The sequence below is a fragment of the Lolium perenne genome, chromosome 7 (assembly GCF_019359855.2).
Source record: "Lolium perenne isolate Kyuss_39 chromosome 7, Kyuss_2.0, whole genome shotgun sequence".
Taxonomy (NCBI): Eukaryota; Viridiplantae; Streptophyta; class Magnoliopsida; order Poales; family Poaceae; genus Lolium; species Lolium perenne.
Window position 1 is genome coordinate 317,178,856 of NC_067250.2, and position 10,628 is coordinate 317,189,483.

At 44.9% G+C, this 10,628-nt stretch overlaps 1 protein-coding gene across 1 annotated transcript; it reads right to left on the minus strand.

Moving 5' to 3' along the window:
- Positions 1–214: 214 nt before the first annotated feature.
- On the minus strand, positions 215–2,766 carry LOC127314988 (double-stranded RNA-binding protein 1-like). Its single transcript, XM_051345530.2, has 4 exons — positions 2,474–2,766; positions 1,562–1,739; positions 637–641; positions 215–478 (listed from the first exon to the last, which is right to left on the minus strand). Exons 1-4 carry the CDS (start codon positions 2,759–2,761, stop codon positions 215–217), a joined length of 735 nt encoding a protein of 244 aa, XP_051201490.2. The 5' UTR covers positions 2,762–2,766.
- Positions 2,767–10,628: the final 7,862 nt, after the last annotated feature.

Genomic DNA, 10,628 nt, shown 5'->3' on the forward strand with positions numbered 1-10,628 from the left:
TTTGTGAGCTGGCTTACACGAAGCTACAACATCAAGTAGAAGTAGCTATTATACAGGACACATCTAACCATGCAATTATCCAGAACAAGATGTGCATAAACTTCCAAACCATTACTACTAGAATATATAAGCTAGCAACAACGAGGTTTTAAACGGCTGAGGATACCAGCTTACACGACAAGGTTTGATAGTCACACTAGCCGACACAAGGACTTTACGCTTCTTGAGTTAAGGACATGATAGCCGCATATGCAGCCGCAGATTCCGCCTCCTTACTGGTGCGGTAGTATTGTGGACTTTCAAATGGTTTCCCATCTATGGTCACTATTGACTTAAACTGCGGTGCATGAGGTGGACCGTAATGGATTTTGCTATACGAAGGCAGCAGTTTGCCATTCTTCTGAGCATAAGTTTGCAACGCACTCTTGTAATTAACATGGATGCCAGAAAAAGAAACACCACCAGAAGTTGATCTAGCCTACAAAAGTTAAAAGCAGTTTATGAGACAAAACTTGCCAAGTTTAGCAATAAAAAAAACCATAAAGTACAATATCCATTTAATAACCATTCTATGTACTAAGTTATGTATACACAGATTTCAATATAAAAGTCACTTCATCAATACACTAATTTAACCGTATCTGCGGTGTAAATTAAGTCAGTGATTCAATTCACTTAATTCGACCAGTTCTTAAGTATTGTGAAAATCTATGGTGAGAAATGAACATTTTTTTACTAATAATACAGATAAATGGTGAAGGATGCTAGTGCTCAACTATAGACTAGGTGAGGTGATGCAAATTGAAACCATCCATCATAGTAAAAAAATAGGTGGAGCCAACCTTTATTTTCTTTTGTGGTTTTGATTTTTGCGGTAATGACAACAGGGTAACTTTTGCAGCACCAAATTTTGCTTCCAATGACAACATAGCAACTTTTGCAGCACCAAATTTTGCTTCCCTGTGTGATATTCTTGCGGACTTTCAAATCTTCGCCCATCTATGCTCAATGTTGACTTGAACAATATTGCCTGAGGTGAACCAATCTGGTTGATGTGATATAAAGGCAGAACATTGTGTATCTTCTAAGCATAAGTTTCCAACCGAGACTTGTAAATTTGCTGGGTTTCTACAACATATAAAACATTGAGTGCGACAAATATAGAAGAACACGTGAAAGAGCATTAAAACCTTTTTAAGTGGCAGGAATAAAGAGCTTCACAAATATTCTGGTAGACAACCCTGTACATATATATATGCACGTCCAACCGACCCAGCAAGCTAACCTACTTGTACATGAACTCTAAGCTAAACGCTAGTTCTAATCAGTATCGAACTACTCTTGCCTAGCTAGACTACAACGACTCAAACTAGTAGACTCACGAAATATACCAACTAGTACCCTGGTACTAATTGTACTCACACTAACGTACGTGTGCCAGCCAAGCTAACTAGGAAACTACTCAGCCGGACTCAACTCCATATATGAGGTCCAGACATGAATCAAGAACTCGTACTTCAGATAACAAACAAAACTACATCACTGAGAAATGAAAACATACCTGGTTTATCAAGGTTACCAATTATCTTTGAAGCATCTGACTTCTTTCCGCTAGTTGGTGTTGGAGGTTGTGTATCCATTGCATCAAACACGTTGTTGCAACGACTTGCAGTACCACCATGTTGGTTCTGTAATTGTTGCATCCTTCCCGCATTCTTGGAGATTAGAAATCCTTCTTTCTGCAGAAGAAAAATTGAATATCAAGGGGTTGAGAAACTTTCCTGGACCTTAAACAACAACCGTAATGTGAAATAGTTAAGTGTAAAAAAGAAAAGGGATACCTCAAGGTCCCCGAGTAACTTGGAAGCTGCATGCGCTTTAGCATCTTTTTTGCTCTTGCCACAACTTTGCCTGACAATGAGTTTCTCCTTGAGCTAGACTAGCAGAGTAGCCTCAATTTTCTCTCCATCTGTAAAGTTAGTTTCTAGGAAGTATCTATTTTTGATGCACAATTCAAGAAGCTCTCTGGAAGGAGGTGGCTCCAGGTTCGCAGGCGTGACAATCAGGGAAAGAAGAGGTCTGAAAACACCCAAAACTACATCCAAATAAAGTTTGGCATCTATAAGAATCGCCGCCATAGGCCTAGGCACAAATAATTACAAAAGGCTAGCAACTATCAGCCAGGAAGTTCAACACAAATTCTATAGCATCACCAAACTTCTACCTTGGAGATCAGCTAGCTACAAAATAGGATATGGAGCACTAGCATAATCACATAATTAATAAAAATCTCATGAAGTTAGTTCTAAACATACCCAGCGCTGGAGTGTTGTTCCGCTGACGCTTATTGTTGGGAGGAGGACAGCCGTGCGTCAGCGTCAGCTTCGGTTCCTCCACGCTAGTTCTGGAGCCGGCCGCCAGCGACTTGGGATCCTCCAGCATATTTAACAAATTTAAGGGAATTAAAACTCACCCTACCACATGGCCTTCGGTAGGAAACAAGGGAAATTCGTGACTCACCGGGCTTCTGCTGGGGAGGAGGGGGCAAGAGGGCGGAGAGGTGCTCCAAGGCGACCTTGGCAGCGAGCTCCTTGGCCTCCTTGACCGTTTTGGACCCCTCGTCCGCCCAGAACTGGGCGTCGTTGACGGCGACGGTGGCGTAGAACCTGGGCATGTGGGACGGGCCCTCGCAGTCGTAGGTGTACGCCGGTGACGCCCACCCCCGCTGCTGCGACAGCTCCTGCAGCAGCGTCCTGAACATTCTCTACAAAGCATCGACGAACACTGTTTACAAAAGTCAAAACCCCCCTGTTGGTTCCCTGGGACAACATAAGCCCCCTAGTTCATCTCTATCACTTTTAACTCCTCAGATTGAGGTTGCATTGTCTGATATCCCTCTTTTGAATGCATAACAAAATTGTCAACACATAATTAACAAAAGGGCATATGAATAGACACAAATACCCTTCATAACAAAAGGGCTATTATATTACTTATTCAAATCCATCACCCATTCTTCAATCCAAACCCTCCCACTCAAATCACCATGATAATCTCTACCTAGGGTTTGTAAAGTTCAATCCATGAGGAATCAAAGACACAGGAAGGGGAGAAGCAGTGGAGGGCAGCCTTACCGGGGAGCAGCATTGGAGGGCGGCCGACGGGGCGGAGATGCGGCGAGGCGGAGACGCGGCGGGCGGCCCTTTCCGACGTATGCGACGAGCAACGTGGGTGGGCGCAATGGAGGGCGGCCGACGTGGCGGAGAAGGCGGCGGCGAGGAGCAGCGCGGGGCGTAGGCGACGGGGTCGCAGGTTGGACTCCCCCATTCGTCTTCTGTCTGGCTGTCTCCCAGACTTCCGAGTTGCCTCATGCGGTGGTAATGAAAGGACAAGGGCAGTCTTGGCATTTCAGAAATTAATTGTTCTAATCAACTGAATCAATTGCTAAACAAGGGAATAACAATGAAAAGGGGGTCAAAAGTGATAGAGATGAACTAGGGGGCTTATGTTGTCCTAGGGCACCAACAGGGGGGGTTATAATCAATTCCCTCGTGGCGTTTGCGGTGGTGGCAGAGGCTTTGGGGACCATGGGGTGGAGTCTGGCTTCCAGTTGCTGTTCCTCTCTCTCTCTTTCTCTCTCTCTCTTAAATTCCTCTGAATACTAGTGCAGCCTACCAAACGCGCCCTTAGTCTCTGAGCATCTATGATGCATGACCTACTTGGTTGTGAATTTGGACTATGAGAGATGCTGCTAGCTACTCCCTCTGTTCCATTGTAAGCTTCTTTACACGACCAAGCCCTAACCAGATGGAGGGTCTGATCGGTCGCTGGTTCTAGATCTCTCCTCTAAGGGTGCCGCCTCCGACAAGCAGTTGGGGGCTGGGAACCTTAGGGAGTAGAGATGGCCCCGCAATGCATGGAATTCCGTGGTGGTAAACTTGGTGCTGAATATGTGATAGTTCTCTATGAACCTTTGAATCAAAGAGGACCTTAAGGTTGTTGCTGCTGCGGTGATTTTGACAAAATTAACCCTTTTGGAAGTTGGGATCGGCGGTGATGAGGCCTGGTCGTGCTGACCGGTGCCTCTGAGTAATCAGTCCTCCGCCTAACGGGGCCAGCCCTCCTGTCCATGCTGCAATGCCATGCCACTGGCATGGAGGCCTAGTTCAGGCAGCCGATGTGGCGTTTGCGGCGGTGGCACGGGCTTTGGGGACCATGGGGTGGAGTCTGGCTTCCAGTTGCTGCTCCTCTCTCTCTCTGTCTCTCTCAAATTTCTCTGAATACCAGTGCAGCCTACCAAACGCGCCCTTAGTCTCTGAGCATCTATGATGCAGGACCTACATGGTTGTGAATCTGGACTGTAAGAGATGTTGCTAGGTACTCCCTCCGTTCCATTGTAAGCTTCTTTACACGAGCAAGCCCTAACCAGATGGACGGTCTGATCGGTCGCTGGTTCTAGATCTCTCCTCTAAGGGTGCCGCCTCCGACAAGCAGTTGAGGGCTGGAAACCCTCAGGGAGTAGAGATGGCCCTGCAATGCATGGAATTCCGTGGTGGTAAACTTGGTGGTGAATATGTGATAGTTCTCTATGAACCTTTGAATCAAAGAGGACTTTAAGGTTGTTGCTGCGGTTACTGTTGTTGTTGCGGCGATTTAGGCAAAAATAACCCTTTTGGAAGTTGGGATCGGCGGTGATGAGGCCTGGTCGTGCTGACCGGTGCCTCTGAGCAGTCAGTCCTCCGCCTAACGGGGCCAGCCCTCCTGTCCATGCTGCAATGCCAGTCCACTGGCATGGAGGCCGAGTTCAGGCAGCTGATGTGGCATTTGCGGTGATGGCAGGGGCTTTGGGGACCATGGGGTTGAGGCTGGCTTCCAGTTGCTGCTCCTCCTCTCTCTCTCTCTCTCTCTCTCAATATCAGTGCAGCCTACCAAACGTGCCCTTAGTCTCTGAGCATCTATGATGCATGACCTACTTGGTTGTGAATCTGGACTGTAAGAGATGTTGCTAGGTACTCCCTCTGTTCCATTGTAAGCTTCTTTACACGAGCAAGCCCTAACCAGATGGACGGTCTGATCGGTCGCTGGTTCTAGATCTCTCCTCTAAGGGTGCCGCCTCCGGCAAGCAGTTGGGGGCTGGGAACCCTCAGGGAGTAGAGATGGCCCTGCAATGCATGGAATTCCGTGGTGGTAAACTTGGTGGTGAATATGTGATAGTTCTCTATGAACCTTTGAATCAAAGAGGACTTTAAGGTTGTTGCTGCGGTTACTGTTGTTGTTGCGGCGATTTAGACAAAAATAACCCTTTTGGAAGTTGGGATCGGCGGTGATGAGGCTTGGTCGTGATGACCAGTGCCTCTGAGCAGTCAGTCCTCCGCCTAACGGGGCCAGCCCTCCTGTCCATGCTGCAATGCCAGGCCACTGGCATGGAGGCCGAGTTCAGGCAGCCGCTGTGGCGTTTGCGGCGGTGGCAGGGGCTTTGGGGACCATGGGGTGGAGTCTGGATTGTAGTTGCTGCTGCTCCTCTCTCTCTCTCTCTCTCTCTCTCAAATTCCTCTGAATATCAGTGCAGCCTACCAAACGCACCCTTAGTCTCTGAGCTTCTTTGATGCATGACCTACTTGGTTGTGTCTGGACTGCAAGATGCTGCTAGCTACTCCCTCCGTTCCATTATGAGCTTCTTTACACGAGCAAGCCCTAACCAGATGGAGGGTCTGATTGGTCACTGGTTCTAAATCTCTCCTCTAAGGGTGCCGCCTCCGACAAGCAGTTGGGGGCTGGGAACCCTCAGGGAGTAGAGATGGCCCCGCAATGCATGGAATTCCGTGGTGGTAAACTTGGTGGTGAATATGTGATAGTTCTCTATGAACCTTTGAATCAAAGAGGACCTTAAGGTTGTTGCTGCTACTACTGTTGTTGTTGCCGCGATTTACACAAAAATAGAATTCCGTGCTGGGAACCCTCAGGGAGTAGAGATGGCCCCGCAATGCATGGAATTCTGTGGTGGTAAACTGCTTTATAAGCATGATGTGCTACACGGTTTCCTTAAACATTCGTGTTTGGAGGTTTTGCTTATTTATTCTCCAATGTTTATACTATGTTTGCAAGGTTTTCTTATCTTTCGCCTTTATTGCAAAAGTTGTTGGTCTTTTATTCACTAACTTTATGTTCTGTTATTATTGTTTCCATCTTATTTTTGGTTTACAGTGGGTGCAATTTAATCTGCAACACTTTGTCTATTTCGGTGTTCGCCTCTTCTTTGATTTCACCTTGCAATTTCCGTGGCCCACAACACACAACACTGTGTGGTTGCACACTTTCCCTGTTTCAATATGTGCCTCTTCTTTGATTTCACCTTGCAATTTTCGTGGCCCAAAGCAGGATATATTTTGTGGTTGCACTTGTACACTTGCACAGGGAAGGACTCCGATTCTAGTGAGGCCTGATGATGCTCTATCATGTATTATAACTAGTATACCTTGGAGCGAGCTAAGTAGACACCGAAGTTGTTCAAGCCATGCTAGTGCTTGTCTTGTTGCAATTTGAATGGCTAATCTGGTAGCAACTGCAACCTACTTGTCATGTACTATTTGGATGCACCTAAGAGTACATGACAAACAGATTTTTTGGCAGAGCTTCATGCCTACATAGTCCAAAAATTGTCTTCGAAACTAGGTCCTATGTTTGCATCCTTTTGTTTTTGGCAGAGCTACACTCCTTGCTACTCCCAGAATCTGATGTCATGATCTTGTTTTTTGTTTGTTAAGTATTGCCGCTCCTGATCATAAAATTATTTTGTTTGTGACAACTACAGCGTTTTCTCCTGTTGCCAATGGTAATGTTATTATTTCTAAAATAAATTGTTCTGAATGGCTTGTTCTTTCAAACTGTTCAGTGGCAATCCCAAAGGTATTCCTCTGATGCTGACCAATGTTAGCCCTATACGCGTTCACATAAATTTAGGATTACAATTTTTTCTTAATTCTAAGTCAAAGTTCTGCTCATTGGTTATGTATGGAGATTACCGTGCAGATCTTTGTCCTTTGTGTGGTTCTAGGTCAAAGTTTGCAATCATTGGGAATTTGAGAGCACCTGTGGATTTCATCTAGGATGCAAGCGGTGCATAAAAATTCTTAGCTTTATTGATGTTGTAACTTCGTTATCTTTGTGGGTCGCCTGTTTGACTGAGCCATAGATCTTCCACCTGATTCTGGGAAACTTTGTGAAGGAGGCACAAGTCCCTGAAAGCCAGGTGTGAGAACACCTGAAAGGGGTATCCGCCTGGTAGTGCTACAAGGTTGGCATGGGAATTTCCATGGCCCAACCGTAAAGGATTGGGGCTCGGAGATGAGCCTGGGTCCGTTTAGCCCGTGGTTCCCGCTAAGCGAGACCTATTCTCCCCTAGCCAAAACTCCAGGGGTGAACCGGGAAAATGATGAAAGGCCTGGTCCATGAAAATTTTCTCTACATGTAGTTTATTCTTATAATTGGATTCCTCACAGGTCCATGAAAATTTTCTCTACCTGAATAACATTTTTTCTGATCACAGATCTGGTCGTACTGGAGTAAGTATGAGTAATGTTTTTAATAGTTTGTGTACTTCTCTCTTCTGCTAGATTTTATAGTAATTGGCTTTCCTTTCTGCTTACGATTATATTGAGTTCTGTATGTATTCAATTGGGCACTATTTGGTTACCTTGTCAATTTTTTTGGTGCTTCATATTTCAGGTAACGTGCAGACAGATCATGTTGTTTTGCTATTTGATCTTTCCCTTTTTCTTTCTGTGTTTTAATAATGTAATGTGCTTATTTTGGGGACTCTGTCCTTGGATGGTTATTCTTATCAGTGATAACCAGGGCAGATTCACTATAGTAAAGAGCAGATTGTTTTGGTGATGGGAGATGTTAGGGGTAGGGTTGCATGATCAAAGAAAGGCGAATCTGAGCTCAACTCAAAAGCAGTTATACTGGTTCCAAGCGCGATGTGCGGAGGTAGTATGTTGTATTGGTTCTGAATCCGTATTCATGGCCTTTTAAAATTACATGGAGATCGGATTACACTGTCATGCAAGCTTTAATTATGGTGGTCAAGCTTTAGGGTGATGATGATTGACTTTGGCTGAAATAAGCGTGCCTTTGAGCAATCGAGGCACCTGTGGGTATCAAGTTGGATCCTCCATCTCGTCTCTATGATCCTTTTGGATCCTGTGAACTAATGGTTCTATCCATGGACGGTCATTTATGTTGATTGATAACCAGGTGAATCTGAGAGCACTCAATTGCAATTTTATTGGTCTACAAGAATATTGTGCTAAGCAATTTCCTTAATCATTTGTATTTGAAGGTTTTACTTATTTGTGCTCCATTGTTGCTGGTTGTTTTGCTGTCTTGGCTGGTTTTCTTCTTTTTCATATCTTCATTGCATAATTTGTGGTATTATGCTCTCTTTTGTTTGTTGTTGCATCATCGAAAATAAAAATCTACAATTGGTCTTTGATTCTATTTGTTCTATGATTTGTTAATTTTGTGCCCACCTGTTTATTTTTGCTATACAAATTGTGCAATGTAATTTGCAGTACTTACCCTTTTTCAGTGTTTGCCTCTTATGTCCATTCCATCTTGCCATCGCTTTGTCCCCAGCGAACTATACCTTGTATTGGAGTAGATGGCATACTTCACGTCCTTCTCTACAGAAGCATGTTCAAGTCATATGCTAGTGTTTGTGGTGCTGTAATTTATGTGGTCAATCTGGTGACAAGCTCAATGGCTGGTCTAGTCCCTGCTTAATTTTGCATGACGGTGTGCAAAAATATTCTGACATTCACATAAAGGCTGACTTGCTTGTCCATCTAATCTTGTCTAGGCCGGTTCACTGGGGGTATGCTCAAGTAGGAGTAGATTGCATGGGACTGTGCAGCTCCATTCCTGAACCGAAATAATTGGCTGAATTCATGAGTTACTGAGACAAGTCGAGAATACTGAAGAATATTATGGAAGTTGTTGTGTCTTCTAGTCTTCTACTCCTTGTGTATTGACCTGCTTGTATTGGTGCATAAATAAATGTCACAATAATAGAATCGTTTTGCTTTGTAATTGTTGTGGTTTATGGTACGCCTACTTGATTGAACTGTAAGCTTTTAGCCTGATTCTGGAAACAAGCACCTTGTCTGAATGTTGGGAGAATGCCCAGAAGTTGTGTACGCCTTTTTTTTTGGGAAACAGAAGGGGTGTACGCTGGTAGTGCTACCTGGTTGGTTTGGAAAATTCCAAATACCAACCGTAAAGGATGGACCACTGTGCTGAGCCTTGCCCATTAACCCGTGGTTCCTGCTAAGAGCTTTTTTCAGATAGCCTCCATACGCTCTCTCCCAGGTCATGGTTCTTACTTTTCCTCTCCTCTCTGTCAAATTAATATGCTATATATACAGCAGTAGTATTTAGGCACATGGCGGGATCATCTTATCTACTTGTCATATCTACTTGTCAGTACTTATTCCGGCTTCATCTATTGAGCCATGATGCCCACGTAGACAGATACTTTCTCTAAAAATAACTAGATGGCAAAAATATATAGATGAGCTAAAAGCAGCGGCCTTATAGAGTAAAGGCCTTTATCTTATTCAATGGTACATTGGCTAGGCATACAACGACATGAGAAACATGAGTACTACTACTCTTTTGGCGACCCCGATGGAATACCATGCACACAGTGCAGACAACTTAACCATGCAGTCTAGCACTAAAACCCTTCACAATGAAAATGACCTTCTCCTGGACACTTCTGATCCCACGGGTCATCGCTATGGACGTTGTTCTTAGGCATCACAAGCCCAAGTTTGTCCAACGGTTTGCACCTGCACCGTGTCGGGCGCAGAAATTCCTCCCGACAGACAATCTCACATGTATTCGATCGGCACTAATGTACAAAACAACACCTATATATGGAACACCCCCGATAGATCTGCATACCTGTATTTAGTGTTGGCGTACAAGTTACTCATCAATTCAGTTGGTAAGCTTAATTGGCATTAACCTACAATCCACCACCGTTCGAGCACTCTAGATATGTGTACACGTGCTAAAGTATACGATGACAAGCAACATTGTTTGTATGTATTTAGAGCATGTCCACTGCGGCCCCAATAGTGTCCCTAGTAGGTGTGCGGCTCGATTTTAGACTCACACCGGCGCCCCCCATAATCTGCCGACGTGATTTGGAGCCTAATAAAATCATCGGAACCCCGTGCCACTACCTAGGCACAAGGGTCAGGTGGGGAGGGCCGACACCCACGGCCACATCGGATATCACTCGCGGGTTCCGTTTGGTAGCCACACACTGTCGTGTGTGGTACGTGTGTGGTACACGGACATCATGAATATTGTATACCCCCTTTACTTATTCGGCACTAGGGTGGCAAGCACATCCAAGGGTTCTCTTATCTGCAAGAACATAATCAAACGAAGGATTTTACCCAGATTTCGGTCATCGAAGGCTAACAACCCTACGTGTTGCATGTCTGCATGTCTGACCGTATTGATATATCGAGGATGCACCGATGTAGGGGATCTCCTTACTCAGTGTCCTAGACACAATCTTTCTATATCGCAGCTGCTGGTCCAATAGAGTTACC

Excerpts from the sequence above, each read along its gene's own strand:
- LOC127314988 (XM_051345530.2), bottom strand. The coding sequence starts at position 2,761 with ATGTTCAGGACGCTGCTGCAGGAGCTGTCGCAGCAGCGGGGGTGGGCG. Across the intron at positions 1,740-2,473 it reads ACCGAAGGCCATGTGGTAGG|AAAGAAGGATTTCTAATCTC; the intron begins GTGAGTTTTAAT and ends TTTCTTCTGCAG.